The sequence below is a fragment of the Ascidia mentula genome, chromosome 8, assembly GCF_947561715.1.
Source record: "Ascidia mentula chromosome 8, kaAscMent1.1, whole genome shotgun sequence".
Classification (NCBI taxonomy): domain Eukaryota; kingdom Metazoa; phylum Chordata; class Ascidiacea; order Phlebobranchia; family Ascidiidae; genus Ascidia; species Ascidia mentula.
The window spans coordinates 19,103,191-19,124,177 of record NC_138573.1 but is presented as its reverse complement, the minus strand read 5'-3'; the positions used below and the strand labels follow the sequence as shown (position 1 = coordinate 19,124,177).

The following is a 20,987-nucleotide window of genomic DNA, read 5'->3' as shown; positions in this document are numbered from 1 at the left end:
ATATTAGGAAGTGGAAACGTGACGATCGATATTCCACGAGCTCGTCTTACCATGAAATTCTGGTCGTGTTTTCCCTTATTTTCCACTTGTAGTTGAAATGGAATCCTTATTTCCAAGCAATATTTCATTTTTTCAATCTAAAATTCAATTACTGCGAAGGATCATTTCGCCGGAAAAGAAAATGAAGAAGTTGTTTTGGTGTTGATTTTTGATTCCACAGAAACCTTTTACCCAGATGCAACATGACCTGTTTCTTTGCCTTATAAGCAGCAATATTGTCTCTTTGTCTAATCTAGATCAACCTGACTGTTGAACAACCACAAAAATATAACTTACTGACCCGAATCAATTCTATGTGCCGTCGGACTTGGGTACCTTTAACTTTTCAAACCATAACAAAGTAACGTAGAATATCAGCAAACGACATTCAATATATTTAACCATGGTTGCAGGAAGTAAATGTTGGGTATCTGGTTGCTTTGACAGACTTTGTTCGGTTTGATATTGTTTTCAGTGTTCTTTTGAGCTTGGTTGTTATTCATTTTGCAATCGATATGGCGTGTCAGGGCATTTTGTGCTTGTAATTACAACGAAATTGCTTGGTTAAACAAAAAATATGTAAGTTTCCTGTTTTCAAAACGCTTTACGTAGTTGTGGAGACCTGTTTTGACTCTGTTGTATATTGTGTGTACAAATCGTTGCATAACTCGCAATGAACGAAATCATTCCAAAAAAACAACAGAAAACCCTTCACGGTTCATTGAGCGCTACAGTCACGTGACCCGGTGCAGCTGTAAACAAGTGAAACGAGAGCGGCGTGGATTTATTTTGCAAAGTTGTTTTTCTTTTTAACGAACTTCCAGCGCCTGTTACCGTTGCTTTCGGTTTTTAAAATTGTGTTATTTATTTTTAACTAAGATGAGTTTGCGGTATTTTCGCAAATGTTGAAGCATTTTGCAGCAAAACTTTCCGAACTTCTTCTCGAAGAAAAAGGGGGCGTGTTTTTGTTGTTTTTGTGCTCGGGTCTTGGTTGGGAATTGCTTCTACCTTTTTTGTGTCCCAGACCCAGAGGTTACTTTCAGGACATTTAATTTAATAATTTTGTCTGCTTTGTTTTTCTTTTTGACTTGAAATGAAATGTAATTATTGTCATGTGAAATTTGTTTGGTTTGTAAGGAAACTACAAGTTGTGTTTAGTTTGTTATTATGCAGAAGTTCCCAATCTGCTGCAATGCTTTTCTAATTCAGTTCAGGTAGTTGTGTTTGTGAGACATTTGGAAAATGTTATGAAAATAAAATATGCAAAGGTATTTGATGAACATTTATTCTGTTATTCTTGTTTCGTTTTGTCAGATGTAATACAGAAAACAAAATGTCGCAGTTAAACGAAAATCCTCCAGCAAAGAGGACGTACTTCCTCGACTACATGGGGAGTCTGAAAGTTCATCGGTTGTACACAAAGTCCATGCTTCACTGGGTCATGGCTGAAGTTAAGTGCCAACGCCATCTCACCTTTTGCTCACTCACCCTTGACCAAAAGTCAATACTGGCCAAAAAGGAAGAAAAAATGTTGATCGACGTTTCTACTGAAAGCAATGGCACCAACGGTCATGAATTGGAAAATATATCACCATTTTCAGAACCCCTGGCGCCGCTTGATGGCTCAGACAAGATTCAGTTTAACCAACCTGACGTATTATCACTTGAATGTTCGTGGGACAGCATTGTGGAAATGATTTCACCAAATGATCTTGAAAAGCATTGTGTTGGTTTCCTTAGATCCCCATCACAATATGATGCACCTTACACTTGTCATGTGTTTTATAATGAAGACAAGACCCTGGTATGAGACTGTTTGTTTTTTATGGTTTCTTACCAAAAACATCTGCTGATACAAAAAAGCTTTAAAATATATGTGTTATAAACCATCATATATACATATTTTAATTTTTGTGTGTAATTGGTTTCCACTCATTCAATGACCATCACACTTTTTCCTCAACAAATGTGTTTTTGTTGTCAGATAAAAGAAGTTTCGGAAACAATGAACAAGAATCTTGCATGGCACAGAATGATGCATCCCCATGCGATCAGTAATGGTCTGGACCAGGAATTTGACTGCATAAAGTGAGCAGCTTGAAACCCTCAGTCACTTACAGACTTTGGTTTTTCATTTATTTTGACTTTTATATTTTCGAATGTATTAACGTCAATCTGATGTTTTAAAATCACATTGTGAAGTTTTAAGTGTTGATTTGAAAATGTGTTCCATGTATCGTTTTGACTAAAATATTGCATGTATTATATGGTTTGCATTGTGGTTGGATATTACTGAGCTAGCACTGGTATCTCAACACTATTGTAAGTTTGTTATTCACAGGTTTGAAGTTATGATGTTGGGGAAGATTCAAGTTAAACAAGAATATCCCCCGAACACATTCATAGATGAAGCTGTGGAGAAATATCACTCCCTGGAACAAGAACATATTCTGGAGAAAAAAGAGGTCAAAGTGATTCTGTTATTAATTAAAGTTCAATATCCTAGTTTAAAAATTTTTAGAAAAAAAGTTCAAATTCTTGGTTTTTACAATTAAGAAATCACTTTGAGTAAGATATTTGTTGTGTTGCCTTTAATGTAATAAGGTGTGATGAAATTCGGTAATATCATCACCACTAATTGACGTCATTACACGCAATCCGGGCACAGCTGTTCTGTGGTCATAAATAGTCTATTGTTTGGTTGTGTGTCGTGTCCACAAAAGAACGTTTAGCTTCTCTGTTGAAATAGTTGCGCCACTCTGGCATTGCTGTGAGGTTTTTGTGGTTTACAGCCATGGGATTAAATTTCCCCTGCAGGCATCATTTCTGAGTAAATAGAAAATTGCCAACTTTTAAGCAAAACAAAAAAAATCGTAGGAACATAACTCACGGTTTTGTACATCTTTATATTAAACAAGATAGCCCATACAATGCACAATTGCGCTTTTTTAATTCCCCGCCTTTTTCTATGACTTCGCAACTTCACCGTACCATTTTGCCGGTTCGCCTTCATTTGTATTGATAATGATTGTTGAAAACAATCAAAACGTCTGCATGATTTTTTCTCGCATTGTATGGGCTATTTTGTTAAAATTAAAAAAGAAATCTTTATGTTCAACAATAAATGTTTGTTATTAATGTTTCATGTTTTATTTTCTAATCGAATTAAGGTTTTAACAACTTTATGTTGTCTAAAATGTGCAAATAGGTTATTGCCAATTTAACACAGCATGGATATATCTGTTCATATTTAATTCAGAATAAAAAAAAATAATCAAATGATCAGCTTCAACTCAAAATATATTTGTTTCTGTGCAGTCATTGGATTTGCCAGAACCGATTACCCAACTTCACCAGAATGGCTTTGAACCCTTAAACGTCCCTTCAAGTTTAATGGATGGATCTCGTGAAAGCTCTTCTGAGTTACTTCGAAGAAATAGTTCGTGAGTGGTTTTGTGATAGCTCATGTTCAGCTAACATGGTGAAATTTATTGATTTCTCCATTTTAATGTTGTTGCAAGTCTTCCTAATGCGTTAATATGACCTAAGACTAAAGTAGTTTGATTTGTTGAAAGCTTAATGAAACATGTTTATTTACTAAATGTTTTAGTAAAACACAAATATTATTACAAATAAGAAATTCATTCAAGTATTTCTGTGCTATATAAGATTTATCAACGAATATTACAATAAATTGCCTTTTGACATTATGCTTCAATACAAGCTGGTAATACCATGTAAATTCTTCCAGTGCTGTGTTAAACCAAGATGACTCCTGTCCACCTCCAGCTGATCGGCAACGGTGCAGCTCGATCGACACTGCCACCTCTGCTGCAATAAAACAAAGATTAAAAGGAAGAACTCGTCACTGCAGCGAGCCAACTGCTACATCCAAACTTGGTTTTGACAAAAACAAAATAAAACTCTTGCAGGTCTGTGAGATAAATATTTGATTGTTCAAACACTAGAGGGTGAGCTAGAGTTCACAGTTTTTTATGATGTCTGTGCTGGTATTATTTAAAGATTGGAAGGCAATCCCTGATATTAATCTGCCCCGACCAATCTGCAAGAAGAATTGAAGTTCAATTTACTGACATTATTCGGTGCTCCAAGGTAACTTGCATATTTTTTTCATCGGTCTTCTGGGAGTTTTTTCCTAATATTTTTTTTGAAAAAAAATTGTGCACAAATTACTGGTAAAGAAGTTGTGGTTGGAACTTATGAGATATAATATGAATTATTACTGGTAATTTATTGTAACAAGAGTTTGTTAAAAACAGTTTCGCAAATAGATTAATAAAATAGCACTGACTTCAAGCATAGTTGTAATAAGTTTAATATCTTAAATATCTTATTGCAGGGTGTAAAGAACAACGAACACTTTGGTATATTTGCAAAGGATCACAATACACTTCATCGCCACGACGAATTCAAATTCAGATGTTATTTGTTCAAGTGTGCGGATGAGAGCGTGGTGAGTTTTTGTAATATTTTGGATAAACTTCTAGTTTCTGTTTAATTGATAACCTGCACAAGTCCTAAGTTTAAACATTATAAATGTTATGGAACCCACAATTGTTGCGGATTCTACAAATTATAAAATAAGTTTTGACATAATTTTCGCCTATGATGAATGTTCTCTTGATATCTCGGTTGTAATTCACCTCTTATGCTCATTTATTTTAAAAAAATTAAAAATTTTTAAAATATAATTAAACATAAATATTTAATGAAATGATGAGTTTACTGCTTTTGTTTACTTGATGGCTTTAAAATGGAAGGCTTTATTTTTCCATCTTTCCACATAATATTCATCAATTGTACAATTGTGCTTTTTAATCAAACATTCAAACAACTGCTTTGTTATAGTGTGACGAGATCATGTTGGCGATGAAGCAGTCGTGCAGCATGTGTGCTCACGGACCTGATCCATTCAAATCATATCATGCCCTTTGTAAAAAAATCAATCTAATCTCTGGCGCCACCTCTGGCCAAGTTTGGGTTGAACATGCCACGAACATAGCAGCAAAGTTTATGACTGAAAATCTTCCCGATCAAGATCTGAAAAGGACAAGAAACAAAATTGATGTGAGTTCAAAATAATCATAATATATTGTGCCAAAGCTAAGATGCTGTAGTTTTTTTTAACTCTCTGTGTGATATATCAACTGATTGACTGTGAGGCATTGCTTGTCATTGGACCGACAAGTGAAACAATCACAGAAAAAACATAAACGGGAAATTCAACACCTGGATATTATAAATCCATCCACTCCATCCATCGAATAAACCAAAACTAAGGGAAAGATGATCACAACTGACCTTAATGCGACTTCCTTGTTGCTCAATTTATGGGAAACTGAGATGCAGCAAGTTCCAATACACTGCTTTCATCCATGACAATTAACAACAGCATCTTAGCTCTTACATTTACAAGCTATTTATCTCCAGCGAAATAAAGATATAACTATCCACATTACTGTTCAATAAAAATATGTTTCTGTTGTTTTGGTGATAATAATATTGCCATTAAACTTTCACACATTGCATTGTATTCCTTGTACCTACTTTTACTTCATGGCACTTATTTCGCTGACAGGAATGCTGTAAGAACAGACAAGCAAGCACAAAGTATGAGCAACTTGTAGTGGTGATGACCGTTCTGCGATGTTTTTACCTCGACCGACAACATGATCATGATATGAAACTTAAACAGGTTCAAATCCTTGTGTAAATGTTGACTTTTGTATGTGGAGAGATTATATCTCTTGTAATTTTGCTGATGTGTGGTTGTAAGTTTCTGACCTGCTTTTATTTTTCTGCTTCTACCAATAGACATGATTATATTTAATGATTGAATGCGATTTGCTATTTTGTGAATTTCTGTTTGTTAAATACAATTAAATATTTTGTACCCGATTGGCAATATTAAAATCAACCTTTTTTGCCCTTTTAAAAACCTTTTTTGCATTGTAACATGTTATCTAACATTTCAGTTGAAAGACCCGAATGCAGCCAATGCTGTTTCGAAGAGATTAAACTTCTTTAAAAGCCGAGCGAAGAAATCTTTGAGCAGCTTCGAATCATTCTTTGAAAAGGTTAAATTGGTTTTTTGAAAATCTCTAAAACTGAATCAGTCTTTGTTGTCCTCTATTATAATTAATTACTCAATATTGTCCACTCAGTGTAACAAACTAATGACATTATGATGTCATAGCAATATTGTTTCCCAATTCTAAATATTCCTAACCTTTGTTAACACCTTTTCCACATTATTAAACCCAGTTTTAACTTTCTTTGTAGCTGTTATGTCCTGAAGTTGTCCTTGTTCACAAAAGCACATTCATATATGTTTATTTAAAAGATCTTTGTGTTGTTCAGGGTTTCCAGCGAATGCATGAATTACAACATGAAGCTGAACATCATATTCAAAGTCCCATCGAGAAACTAAAGTTTTTCGTAAATCACCTGTTTTTTTATCATCTTACTATATGCTAAACTCTGTGTTTATCCAAAATTTCCCTCCATAAGTAATAGAACTGGGCAATAACATTTGTTTTAAAATTTCCCTACAGGACAACCCAAGGTCATCTTCACCCGGCTCATCCAGTATAAGAAGTAGAAATCAGTCGGGAAGTCCCCATTCTGGAACTGAAATGTCACCGATGTCAGGTTTCAATTCTGCCACAAACAACAACAACAATGATGAAGCCACAAGACCACGGTGAGACCATTGTTATGTCACAGAATTGTGATTTAGTTGTTGTCAAGCGATGAATAGTGGTTTTTTTATGTTTCAAAGATGGTTTGCAAATCATTGAATGCTTGAAACTTTGTTGTTGTTGTAATTGGCTCCAATATTCTCATGGTGGAGTTTTTTTTGTGCTCCAGTTTCTTAGGATTATATTTAATAGTGATCTGGATTCAGGTCTTTTGTTTATATATTGTTTTAAATTTATGTTTCTGAGCGAAACTACTGGCAGCTGCTTTTGAATAACTTTTCACTCAGCAAATGTAACTTGTCGTGAACATCGCAGGTCCAACACTGTGGGTTCGCTCGATCAAAGTTCCATAATTGCCCGGAGGAAGCTGAACATGAGTGATGAAAAACAGGAATTCACCAATCCGGTTGCCATGCCGACCCCTGTGAAACTGAAACCAATCAATCCAACTCTGAGTGCTTCGAACTCAAGTCTTAAAAGGTATCCAAGGAATAAACTACAACTTTATCTGTTTAAGTTAAGGTACAATAATATTGAAGATGTTTGATGTTACATGCTTTATACTTAAAAATATGTTCCCAAGTCAACATTATTGTTGCAAAATATGCATACTTGAGGTATTCTGGGTGAAACTTTGTAGATGTGTTAATGTCACAAAGTTCTTTATTATAATTGTTCATGTGATCATTTTTGTTGATTTCTTTTTTTTAATTATAATGGGTTTTAAACAATGAAAGTAATGCAGTTGTACTAAAAAGTGTCATTATCTGTTAGTTTACAACTGCAACCTGATTTCTCACATGCCGAATATGCACAATTATTTTTAACCAATGAGATATTGTGTCAATGTCAATATCGTCTTTATCTTTTCATTCTGGTTAAATAGAAATAGTTTCTCTTCACCTTTCTTGCGTCGTTTGACCCCTCACCTACTTGAAGACGTACAAGAATCACCATCGGAGGGCGTTAACGCCGTTAAATTGACGTCGTCTCGCTTTTCACTTTCTCGTCTGTTCGGTATTGGGGAGAGTCAAGAATCACCGAGTCGTGAAATGAAAACAATCCAATCACATGAGAAGAAAACTGCCACAATATCATATGAACCACCTGTGATGAGACATGATAAAATGTTCAAACCGATTCATGTGCATGAATCACATGAGTCAGATGATGAAGATGATCATGGGATATTCTTTGTTGCTAAATCGCAAAGTACACAGGTTGAGGAACGGTCATATGATACATTGTGTCGTGAGGAAACTTCATCAAAGTTAACTTCATATCCTTCTCACGCTGATCATATGAACATTCAAAATGTGGGAAGTCATTGGTATGAGGAAAATGAAGACGTTCCGTGGTTTGCTGACGCGGCAAATAGAAAATCTGGGTAAAACTGCTGCAAAATGTGGGTTGGAATTCGAAAAAAATCATCTTATTTAAATTGATTTGATTTTTATGTGTGATTGCTTCAGGTGTTTGTTTCATGTGGCACGATCGAAACGTTTGCATCAAAACTTTGTGGTGATAATTTGATGCATATTTTTACCAACAGTTGGATTGTTGCTGGTTGGTATTACACTGTGATCTTTTACAAAAAAAAGCATTAATTAAAACAATCCTTTGAAATGTCTGCAAAATGTGCTAATTGCCTTAACAATGTTTGTTTTTCACATTAGCTTCAATTGTTCAACCTACTGGTGTGGTGTGATTTGATACTTTACTAAGTGTAAAAATATCATGCAGGGTTTCTGTTTGAATTTGTTTCTTTGGTTTCCAAAACTGATTGAAAACGAAACAGTTTAAAATACTAATTACAGCTTTCTTGACATTTCTGTGTTGAAACTTTGTTTGTTAGCCATTCTTTGTCTGTGTCACATTGCATCTTGTTAATAAATTGTTTGCAATGTTTTAGTATTTCATCGGAGTCGACGCCCACTCAATCTCATTCCACTTCCCCCTCATTGGATATTCCTGACAAGAATCTCATGCTCGGCTCATCCAGTGGAAAGAAGATTTCGTTCCATCAGGAGATTTTTATAAGAATTTCGGGATCGTCGCAAAAGAAGAAGAAAGATCCTTGTGAGAAGATTTGATCGTATTAAAGTTTATTTGTTTTAAAGTTTTAAAAAAGAACTGAAAGAAGAAGTATATGTTTGGCTACAATTTTTTTTTGATTTTCATTTGAGATATCTAGTTTTTCACAAACTTCCTGTTTTTGTATTCAAAAGTCGTTTACAAAAGCTATGACCGGACTTTTTTACACATTTTTGTTAATTATTTGAATCAGAATGATGGACAGAGATTCATTTCTATGTAGATTCAGCTGCTTCCCCAGCATTGCAGAACTACATGAAGCCATTAACTAACTTACAAACTCCAGACGAAGTGAGATACGCTTGGAGGCGAGCAATCAGAGACCAGATGATACTAAACAGAATCAACAACATTAAGACACTGGATAAAAGTAAGTTTGTCGCAAAATTCCTTCTAAATATTGAGATTTAGTTTATTGCAGATATACTGTACTGTTTTTTTTTAAGGGCTCGTCTGTCTCAATTAGTTTTTAAAAAAACCGAAAATTGGCATTTATTGTTGTGTTATCTTTTGCCATTTGTATAATTACCACAGGAAGCACATCCCCACTAGAGGGCACATTGGTTAAGTTGCGTTATGATGAAGTTGGCAGGTCATGTGCTGAGATGGATAAAGTATGGGATGAACTCCTTTCAACAAGTGGAAGAACGGATTGTAAGATGGATCCTGGGGTTCTCCACGCTGCTGTTAAGAGAGGTGAATGCAGCAATTAGAAATATCTTTCCTATATATTATGAGGTAGAAGTGTTTTGGGATATACCACTTGTTCCTTTTCATGTGAAAATTAAGTTTAGGAAACTGGTGTTGTTGAATTGATTATCACATCTGATATAAAAAAAAATATTCAAAATGAATTAGATGAATTTTTTTGCTGACAATTCAAAATTGAATCACCAAGCTCTTCTAGGGATTGGTACAAAACAGTTTCTGTTTTACCCGAACTTTTCTCCAACCACAATTTGAATAGATCAGCATCAAGGTTTGTTGCTTACAGGTGTTTCGAAGAACATGCGAGGAGAAGTTTGGTCGTTGCTTCACGAGCAGTGGAAGTTGAGGTGTGATTGTAACAGACGACTTAACTTCAGATTCCGACCAGCTTCATCACTTCCGTACAACGACCTCCTGAAACAACTCACTCCTCACCAACATGCAATTCTCATTGACTTGGGTTAGAATACATATCAATATGACATGAGTTTCTTAATTGTGGAAGAATCTTCCCCAAGATTGGGTATTTTCTTGATATCGGCGACACAAATTTATAAGATTATTTAATTGTGTGGAGTAAACTGGTTTTGATTAATGCCAGTTAGTATCAGAAATACACAAAAAAATTATTTTGTCTACATATGCATTTAATCTGTTTCCACAAATACAGAGAAATACAAAATTCAATCTATTTAGTTTGACTGTATCGATAAACAAGGGCAGAATAAATTTCAGTGTTTAGTGATGTTGTTATGAAACAGACATGGGTAAAATTATCCGGCCAAATTTTTCCCGTTTGGTTTTTAATCAGGCCCACCAGGTGTTTGGAAATTAAGGTCACTTTAAAACACTTTATGCTGAACTGCCTGTGAAAAAGTGAAAAAATCTGCCCCAAGTTGAAAAGTATGCTCACTCCATGCGTTTTCACACCTATATATTTATTCTGTCCATCAATCCTTGGTTGTGAGATTCACAATTTGGTCTGCATTGAAATATCAAAATAATTCACCACAGTCACTTTCATTATTAATTAACTCTTTAATCTTTTTACAAACTCCGCCTAATAGTGAGTTTTTTTTAGGTCGAACGTTCCCTACCCACCCTTATTTCAACCAACAACTTCGAACGGGACAACTCGATCTTTTCAACTTGCTGAAAGCTTACTCGCTCGTCGATCCTGAAGTTGGTTATTGTCAGGGCCTCAGTTTTGTCGCTGGAATTATTCTTATGCATGTGAGACAACTGACCATTTTGTGTAATTTTTTTAAAAATTTTTTTTGACTGATTCCGGTAGTTCAATAACATTTTCCCTTCACAACCAGAGTTAATACAATTGCTTGCAGATGAGTTCATCGGAGAATGCGTTCAAGATGTTGAATCACCTTATGATGGTCGTTGGATGTAGAAGTTTATTCCTCCCAGACATGGAAGCTCTGAAAGTCTCTGTTTACCAACTTTCAAGACTTCTACATGACTTTCACAGGTACAAACTGATTAGTATTTCTATGAAAGAAGCCTGGAGTTTTATATGTGGCACATTTATTTGGTTTTGCCAATCTTGTTATTTTAATACACAAGCTAATGAGCCATAATGCTTTTATTGAGTAAAGTGACATAAGAGCTGATGACACAATTAGTTTCCAAACAGTTGTTTGGCCACAGTGTGCTCATTTGTACATAGCAAAGTATCACAAAGTGGTAAAAATGATTGGCTGGCTGGTATTGTGTATATAATGTAATTGCTTAACCGGCTAGCCCAGAGCCACAGTCACTAGCCAGACTGATATGACCTGATTGAAGCAGCTTGCACAACTATCTGCAACTCGTCTATATTTAAACCTTCTGCTAAATATCATCAACATGTTCAGGGATCTCTACGACCACTTTGAATCAAACGACGTCTCGTTGATGTTGTTTTCAACCCCGTGGTTTCTTACAATGTTTGCCTCAGTTTTGTCTTTCGGATTTACTGCCAGGATTTTTGGTGAGCCCATACTTAATTTTTTTAATTATGGTAAAATATCTTTCATTATTACCTACTTTGGGGACGACAATATCACTCAACAATGTTACTAAGTGTTTTCTTCTTTGAAAACATGCTCATCTTCACAAACAAGTTTAGAAGATAGAACCAAGTTACTCCTGTTTTGGGGTCCCTTTATTGCAGATCTGCTTTTCCTATTGATTTTCTAGAATACTTTAATAAGGCAGAATTATTCACTACAAACCAGAAGAAATCCATTTAATTCAAAAAAAAATATTTTTTTTGTGGGTGTAAACAGCTTGACAACGGGCAGTTGACAAACACATCCTCATCCCCCAGAAACAAAATCAATTTAATCCGGTCTTCCAGCCCCTGTAAGCTTGATGGTTGAATTAATATAATTGTTTTCCAGATCTGCTTTTCCTTGAAGGGAAATCAGCATTGTTTAAAGCAGCCATGTGTCTGCTCGACCACCATAAGCAGAATATCTTGAATGAGGACACTTTCGAGGGGATCGTCTGTTACATGAAAAATAAACTTCCTGAAATGAAAGACGAGAAAGTAAACGAAGTCCTCAAGGAAGTAAGTGATGACTTCGTGCAATAAACACCACAGTTTAAATTCTCTGAATCAATTGTGTTATTAGTTGTGCTTTTAATTATTCTAATTTTTTTGTATTGTGAAATAGTGTTGTGTTTCAACCTATTAGGTCTCATCTTAATTAGTTTGGACCGTGTGAGGTTTGACGTAACAACTTAAATCTTCACAGTTTTTCGAAATTGACATTGGAGAAAAGCTTCAGGTTTACGAGGTTGAATTTGCCGTCATGGAAGATGGCGAGATATTCGGAGATCTTGAAGTTGGGACTTCCCCAGCAAGTGTGACAAAGGAAATGGAACACAAAATCACTCGTCTGGAACATGTTAATCAGACCGTGACCAAGTACAACTTGGAATTGGCCGAGCAATTGGAGGTAAATTTCTACATGTTTGATTGTAATTGAAAATCATTACTGTCCTCTTAGATGTGACACAGGTTTACTAGTTGTAAAATTGTTGTATTTGTTTCATGTGACAAGAGTTGTGTCAAGCTGATCTTGTTTGAATAAGAACTACGATCGAGGCCAAACTATTTTAAATTCTGCTTGCAATATTGGTGCATGATCAAAAGCCTGCTGGGGTTTAACTGGATTCAGGTTTAATTTCAACTTATCTTCCAGCATAATTCAACGCTGGGTTAAGCCTGATGAAGCCTCATTGTATAACACAGACTAAACCTTGCTAATCAACTTTTAGTTGTGCTGGAAGGTCAGTTTTACTGAAATTACAATAGCCTGGCAGCAACATAGGATTCAGTTTTGTTTGTATTTATTTTAATTGTTTGGTGAAATTCTGCACAGTTTTGACATGAAGTCTTTTTCTCAGGCGGCCAAAATGCAAATAAATAGTTTGCAGCAAGGCCTGACCGACATGGTTGCGATTGACGAGAAGAAGAGTATGGAGCTGGAGGCACTGAAGCATGAAAATCAAGTTTTGAAGCGAAGTTGTGACCTCTAATTCACCTTCAAACTTTTATTATGTCGCTTTCTTTTAATGCTGTCCCTGTTTGATGAGATTTGCCAACCTTTTTTATCGTGCAATGTTGCAGTTTTGTGTCTGTGTGAGAGCGCCATCATGTGGTGAGTTTCCCAAATGTTGCATTAACTCAACAGTGCCACCAAGTGTGTGTCTGACCTTTTGTTTTTTACAGTTTTATTTTGTACCATGTATTGATTGAAGTCAACAAGAGACTGAAAACGACAATTTTATAAGATAATAATTTTGTAGGCTTCCACTCTGTGCGTTGGGTAGCTATTATCGCCATTTCAACCTCTAAGTTTCACTGTAGAAAATATAATGCCATAATCCAGGGTTTGTCCAACCATATATTGAAGGGTCATGATGTGCACTAACCTAAAGTTCCAGGAAAAGTTTGGTTGTTGGGTAGATAAGGTTTATATTTACTGCCTTGTGTTAAGATTCCCTGCCACAAATGTGAAGAGGTGCTTTTCTTATTATTGATGTATTTTGGTGCTTTCCACACAAAGGTTGTTGTAAGTAGACAAAAAATTGAACTACGTTATTTGCATCACATATGGAAAAATGACACACTGTTTTGTCTCTGTAATCAATTATTCAAGTTTTCTTCTTGTGTGAAGAAAACAAAATTCACCGCCATAAGTTTCTGTTAAACTGTGATGACAAATTTGCACTTTGCATAATTTGTCTGATACAATTACCTTCAAAATATATTCCAATTCATCATTTTACCTCTAAGGTACCTTTTTAATGTCGAAGATACACAAACAGTTTTTTGCTGTTTTACCCTTTGTCAAATTGTGTCAAAAACACTCCACTGAACTTGGTGTTAATATCCTGCCGGTGCAAACGTCCTAATTTTTGTTTATTTTGTGTTTCCCAGCCATACTGAACTTAACCGACCAGTTTGGTGTGTACGAAATTGTAACTTCCAATTTTCATTCTGTCCTTCGAGTTTAAATTGCTGACCTTGATTTTTCTGAAGGTACAATGATGCAATGCTAATTTGTGGTTTTGTAGTCGCAACAACATTTGTAAAAATTTCTTTCTTGCAAAAGTATTAGCACAAAAGCATTCTATTCAAAAAATTCTTCTCATTTAAAGTCACGTCTTACAAATTAAAGTCAAAAAGTTTTGCAAAATATGTACTTTCCATTAGTTGGGCTTCACAGTGTGTTATGCAAAAGTCCATGGCCGCTATGCTAATACTTCCAAATTTCAATCTCACTCATTCTTCATTTAAAAATGCTTTAACCACTCATTTTACTAAGTCTGTGCTTTACAACGGTATTGTTAGAATTTTGATCACCAGCTATTCAGTAAATGTCTTGCACTGATTGGGTACAAATGTCACTGCTCAGTTTTGCACACAAAGATCATACACAACAGTTTCTCTGTTGGTTTAATTGGAAAATGTTGTACGTTCTTATCATGTACATAAAGAGCAAAACTTGGTTTATCGAATGAATTGTTTATGTTAATAGCTTTCATGTACACACTTTCCTATTCTGTGAATAAATTGTGCTTCTCTTCAATGTCATGACTCGATTATTTTATCATGTAAAACTCTGCCTCAGTGTTGTTTTTAGCAAAATTATTTTGCATCAAATCAGAAATATTTTGTCAGTTTGGGTAAATATTTCTTTAACATTTTTGTGTAAATAATGGAACTAGAAGTAATGAGGAAAAAACTTTGCAACCAGTTTTGACAGAAACAGATAAATTCAAATTCTGATCAATTTGTCTGCAGCTACCTGGAAAACATGACTGAAGTTTGCTTTTAAAAATGCAAAATGTAACACTTATATCATCGCTAAAAAACAATTTGCTCAAGCAAATCCAGGGTGGAAATTGTTCCAAGTGAATATAGGTAACTTTTTGGTTAGAACACTGTCCAATAATACAGCAATTTTTTTTTACCATTTTAAATCTTTATTTGAAACCAAACAGCACAAACCAGCCACACGGGAAAAGTTGCATGAAAAAACTTCACCCACTTCGTCTGTATCGATGCGATACATTGCCAACAACCAGACAAAATGTACAAAAATTTTAGCAACAAACATTTCATGAACACCAAATTTATTTGACACAATTGCTTCTTGCCAATTCTGAGCAGTGAACTTTACAAAATTGTTGCAAAAAAGTAATTTTTATTCATAGTAAATGTTCATGTATTGTAATGCTGTTTTGTTGTCAGTACTTTGACAAATTTTGAAAAAGCACAAAGCACTGTATCATTATCCGCGTGAATTTAAATCCAGAGGAAGGCAACAGTCAACAATTCTTTGATACAAATTTGCATCTTTTTGCGTCAAGAAAAAACAAACAAATAAGCAACAAAAAGATAATAGCACAAAAATGCAATTTTTTCCACAAGGCAAACAAAAAAATCCAATTTTGTCATTTTCTCTCCCAGAAACATTTATAAATAAATAGGTCTGCAAATTGTTGAATTAGGTTTTGAAACCCTAATTTGACTGCTTGATTATTATTCACACAGTGCCTAGAGGAGATAACACTTCCAGCAAGCAACTGTTCAGAATGTGTTAGTTTACAAGGACTTTGGTTAATTTAAAGCTGGCATCACAACATTTTACACTTGACATAACATAAATACTAATATATATTTATGTTTTATTTCTGCCCACAGAGACATTTTTACGAGTTTCCCAAAACTTGACAAAACAAACAGTCAATTTTTTGATGCATTCAAGTCACAATTGAGGTTTAGAAGTGTGTGAAAAGATTTAACTTGTTACATCACGAAAATTTTAGCCCAATGAAAAATGAATAACTTGCAAATTATGAAACTCCCACAATTAATCGCCAAATGTATGACAATTTTACACAACCAACCCAAAAACTATTGCATATTTTAAGCAGGATTTCACTTGGGAAATACTATCAAGCTTTCAGATAGTTCCATGTTCAGATAATAAATGGCACATAATTGTTGGATGGAATGCTCCAATAATAATGGAACAACCACAAGCAAAGCGGTGGGTTTGGAGAAAAAGACAGTCAAGCTGCAGTTTCTAATACCAAACCACAAGCGTTTAAGCAATACAAATATGGAACATGTAAACATGGTTTACAATAAGGGTAGTCTTTAACATGTTGCTAATATTTCTGACAGAATAAACTGGAAAAAATTTGAAACTTTAGTGCCAGTAAATATTCATAGTCTTATCATATGGAGAAAGGAAAAGTCAAAATATGACAAATATTTTTTAAATAATTGTTAACTAGAAATGATCTAATATGATTTCAAAATTAATTTCAATTCTGTTCAAAATGGTGATTTGATAAAAGTTCAAGCAAAGGTCGAATTATCACCCGGACAATTCAGCCAAACATCTTGGAAAATTTTTATCAACTTTCACTGTTGAACGATATTACTGCCGGTTTCACCAATATGTACAGAAAGCTCCACACATGATGGTTGGCCCTACTCAATGACCTTGAGAACTTTACCAATTGCAATAGTACGACCTTCATCGCGGAGCGTGAATCGTCCCATTTGTGGAAAATCTTTAAAACTTTCAATGCAGACTGGGCCTTGAGTCTGGAGTTGCGCAATCACAGTTTGGTCCTGAAAATTATTTTTATGTTACCATGTAAATTTGTTCAACGACATGTGGTAAAGAAAAAGCATTTAAAAAATTCAGGCAAAGCCAAATCACTGGCAGGTCACAGAGCAAAGTTCTACAACTATAAAAGGTAAACTTGAAACCATGAGGGGTCACATTCTTAACAGTGCATGCTACGAAACCCTAAAAAGTTGACAGAATGGAAACAGACACTCGACAAAAAAACAAAACTTTGCTGTAAAAGTCAAGATATCTGAGAGATGTTTTCAGCAAAATATTTTTGAAAAAATAAACAAACTTGCATTTCCTTAGAAATATAAATAACTTAGTTAACATTGTGGGGTAATAAACAGCAAAGACACACATTATTTTGGTGAAGTTTTAATACCCAACTCAAACAATTTACCTGTTTTACAAAACGTGTCTTCTTTTTTTCACCAGTCTTGCGGTCGATAAGGCACAAAAGTTGCTTTATTACTACTTCTTCAATGCAACTAAACAAGAAAGAAATTGTTTACCAAACACTTTGTTGATGCAAGTTATTAATTTTGCAACTCATTACGTGTGAATGTGGAGAATCGCACTGTAGCCAGCACAAATAATTGACTTGTATTCAATGATTGCGATTTGTGCGTCAAAAAGACTTCCAGTGCAACACAGGTTGTCCGGGCTACACAACACAAAACCCTGGAAGAACAAACACACAGGCCATTGTAGTTTAATATGTATTATTTAGCTGCCTTATTGGGTATTATATAAAAGTATTCTTGAACTACCTGTGGAAAACATACACTTCTCAACGTTATTCACTCGGTTTACTGTAGATGACTGTGATATTTATTTTAACAAAGCACAAAACACCAATAATCAAATTTTTTTGGACAAACTCAGTTTAATTTTCATTGATTTGCTGCTCTGTTTGAAAGCCTTTCTTATGACAAATTTGTAACCAACAGGTGCTCAATTGCAATTATATCAATTGTTTCCAATTCCAGATTTAAAAATGATAGACTGTAAGCACTACCCATAAAATCTTTGTTCGAAAATGATTCCTTCGTGTATATACATTATATTTCAAAATCAAATAGGTTATTATTTCAAAACCTTTGAAATCTCATCTTCTTCAATAGAGTCAAGTCGTACTTTTACATTTTCTCCGGCCAGAGCAGACTCAGTGTCAACCTCATCTGACAGAATTGCAAGCACTAACAAAACATTTAAAAGATTTGTTTTGTGGATTGGAAGTCCATCAGACAATCAGGAAAAAATATTTTAAATGAAATCTACCAAGTAAATTTGAAGTATATGAAAGTTTAGAACAAAAACCATTGTTCAGATGTCTAAATGGTAACTAAGAAAAAATTATGCTTTAATACTTCTTTAAAATCAGAAGCTAATTGATAAATTCAAGAAATGCAACTGTTGGACAGTGGAATATCTGACTTTCTGATAACAACTACAGCACATTTTTAAGAACAAGAAATCAAACCTTTAGTTTTTTTCCTATTTGGCTGCAGAATCAGGCTTTGTCCTTTGTAGATTTTTCCTGACTCAATTTTGCCGAAAACAATGACGCCCATGTCCTTGTACTTGTCCACAATGGGGAGTCTTACTGGACCACTGCCAGATCGTGACACTGTTGGAAGATTATCTAAGTATGGAATAAGCGACAGATCAGTGTACCAAGGATGTTTTGAATAATCTGGTTCTTTAAGGTTAGTCCCAGTAAGTCCTGAACAAGGCATAAAATGAACGTCTTTTTTTGGATTAAAACCAACTTTTTTAAGAAACGGCGTCAGTTTTTCTTTGCATTCTTCGTAGCGTTCTTGTCTCCAGTTTACAGTCGGATCATCCATTTTATTTATAAGGACAATGAGACGTTGAACACCAGCTGTTTTGGCAAGCATGGCGTGTTCACGAGTTTGACCACCGCGTTCAAAACCAGTTTCAAACTCTCCCCTCCTGGCTGATATCACAAGTACAGCAATATCAGCTTGTGAAGCTCCACCAATCATGTTTGGAACAAAACTTCTATGACCCGGAGCATCCAGGATTGTAAAATGCTTCGTTTCAGTTTCAAAATAGGCACGACCGACTTCCACAGTTTTGCCCTTGTCCCTTTCTTCTTGGTTGGTGTCCAGTGCCCATGACAAGTACCACGTCTCACGATTCTTCTCCTTCGCCTCACGCTCGTACTTCTCAAGGGTACGTTTGTCAACCATCCCAGTAAGGTACATGATCTGCCCTCCAATGGTTGACTTTCCTGCATCAACATGTCCAATAAATACAACATTAAGGTGATCTTCTTTCATCCCTGACTCGTTTTCTTCTGCCGGAAGAGGTGGAGGAGTGGCCTGATCCTGTCTTTCATTTTTCAACTCTTCCGAAGTTGATTTATGAAGAGGTTGCTCTAAAGTTTTTTCATCTACGTCAGGAATGTCCATTGCACCTTCTTCTGGAGTTGGTTCTTCTTTTTCTTCAACAACTTCATTTTCCTCTCCTATCTCCTTCAACTCTTCTGCCTGTTCTTGCTCCATACTGTCCTCTTGTGGCAGTTGGTCTGTTGGTTCTGAAACGGACTGTGCAGCATTGACCTCAGCCGACAGAGGTTTTTTTGCAAAGGGGACAAAAGCGGGTGCATTGACGTTAGGAACGAAAGGTTTGGCCGCGATATTGAGGTGTGACAACGACGACGCTACATTGGAATCTCCGCTGTTTTCATCCCATGCGTCCGGCACCTCCTCTCCATTCATTATTGCACCAAAGATTTTTCAAAATTTACAAATAACAAAATGCAGACAATTGCGGTAACAACTAAGTCTGTTTTTAATGTATGTTATCTACATGCCCCAAATGCTTTCTGTTCAAAACAATTAACATTCTTATTTATTCTCGACTAACAACAGTCAAATAATTGGAAAAAGTTAAATAAAAGAAAACTTTTCAGCTTAGTGCACACACAGTTAATTTTTTCACGAGGTCAAGTTTCATTTTTACTTGGAAAGACGACAGACAAAACATTTATTTGAACTCAGATCCAATTTTTCGCAACCAAACTTACCTTTGGTACTTTTACGATATCGCACAACAATAACAGCAATACATTACAGTAATAAACAGCACAACAACAGAAATACTTTCAATATTACCACTTCACGTGTCATTCTTCTTGTAACGTGTGCGGGTTTTGCGCAATGCACGTCACCAAATTTATCCGCAAGCACACGACTGCAATTGAAGAGAATTTATCCGAAACAATTCACTTAACGCACACCAAAAAACTTTATCGAAAAACTATCAAAACTTTTTTTGGAGACATTTTGTCGCAAAAACGTTCACTATTTTGAAACCTCTTATATTTGTATGCTTTGTTGCAACAATTTTTCGTAGATTTTCCGTAGGTTTCTCCACATCGGTAATTTAATTTTTACCTGGTTGTTGGAAAGTATAATGCAAATCCACAGAACAAATTTTCGACGTCATTCGCAGCTGAATGTTTTAGCTCTATCCCCAACACATCATTTAATTGTAATCGATGTTAAATAATGTTTTCATGACTAACCGACTTACTTTCACTGATCTTATAGGTCAGTGATTCCCAACCTTTTTGTGGTTGCGTTGGAGTTAAACCAATATCGACGCGTACCACCCAGTTGAGTGTTACAAAGTAACCTAGAGGATGAAGTAACGAACAATTTGCGATCACTTTTTTCAATTCGTGTACCACCGGTTGCGAAATACTGTTAGGAATCTATCAAAAACAATATGCTTTTCGGGTGTAACAACGTTTTTGTGCAAACAAACTATATATTGGAGTTATAATATTGCAAAGTCTTCGTGAAAACTTAAGTGCATGTGAAACGGAAAAATCAAACATGTTAATAATTAAACTAAGAGATAATTAATCAGAATTGCTCTTCTGGCACTTAGTTTCTAAACTAAGAGATGTTCATAACTTTGGCAATTTTGCGAAAAAAGTAGCTTGATACGACGACTAGTTTCTGAGATACAGCTGATCAAAGTCGCATTTTTACCGCTGCGAACGAAATCATGCGAAAGCGGGATATTGTTGCGTGACGTCATAGAAGGCGCTTGGTTGGCAACATGCCTTATGCGTAGGAATGGAAAACATTGGGAAACTGGTTTAGTATAATATTGCATTAAATATGGGACAACAAGAGAAACAAACGGATTTTGATGTTAATTTTAGCTGCAGACAGATAGCCGCTGTTTAGACATATTATGTCTTATTTAGTTGTGTAATGATATA

The 20,987-nt window shown here is 35.2% G+C and overlaps 2 protein-coding genes across 3 annotated transcripts; one reads left to right on the top strand and one right to left on the bottom strand.

The window, feature by feature from the left end:
* The first annotated feature begins 1,357 nt into the window (after nt 1-1,357).
* Nucleotides 1,358-14,653, top strand: LOC145910260 (TBC1 domain family member 1-like). Of its 2 annotated transcripts, XM_082997320.1 has the most exons (24): nt 1,358-1,843; nt 2,024-2,127; nt 2,381-2,504; nt 3,358-3,482; nt 3,791-3,971; nt 4,063-4,152; nt 4,400-4,513; nt 4,909-5,127; nt 5,639-5,755; nt 6,036-6,137; nt 6,421-6,498; nt 6,615-6,763; nt 7,077-7,241; nt 7,648-8,148; nt 8,674-8,840; nt 9,079-9,225; nt 9,390-9,551; nt 9,850-10,023; nt 10,645-10,796; nt 10,907-11,046; nt 11,432-11,547; nt 11,960-12,129; nt 12,317-12,520; nt 12,972-14,653. In XM_082997320.1, exons 1-24 carry the CDS (start codon nt 1,373-1,375, stop codon nt 13,101-13,103), a joined length of 4,104 nt encoding a protein of 1,367 aa, XP_082853446.1. In that variant the 5' UTR covers nt 1,358-1,372; the 3' UTR covers nt 13,104-14,653. The 2 variants fall into 2 exon arrangements, with proteins under 2 accessions (XP_082853446.1, XP_082853447.1); XM_082997321.1 differs by lacking the exon at nt 7,648-8,148.
* A 755-nt stretch (nt 14,654-15,408) lies between these two features.
* LOC145912593 (eukaryotic peptide chain release factor GTP-binding subunit ERF3A-like) lies at nt 15,409-19,573 on the bottom strand. Its single transcript, XM_083000117.1, has 5 exons — nt 18,207-19,573; nt 17,822-17,922; nt 17,280-17,404; nt 17,124-17,211; nt 15,409-16,719 (listed from the first exon to the last, which is right to left on the bottom strand). Exons 1-5 carry the CDS (start codon nt 19,468-19,470, stop codon nt 16,576-16,578), a joined length of 1,722 nt encoding a protein of 573 aa, XP_082856243.1. The 5' UTR covers nt 19,471-19,573; the 3' UTR covers nt 15,409-16,575.
* Between the last annotated feature and the right edge of the window lie 1,414 nt (nt 19,574-20,987).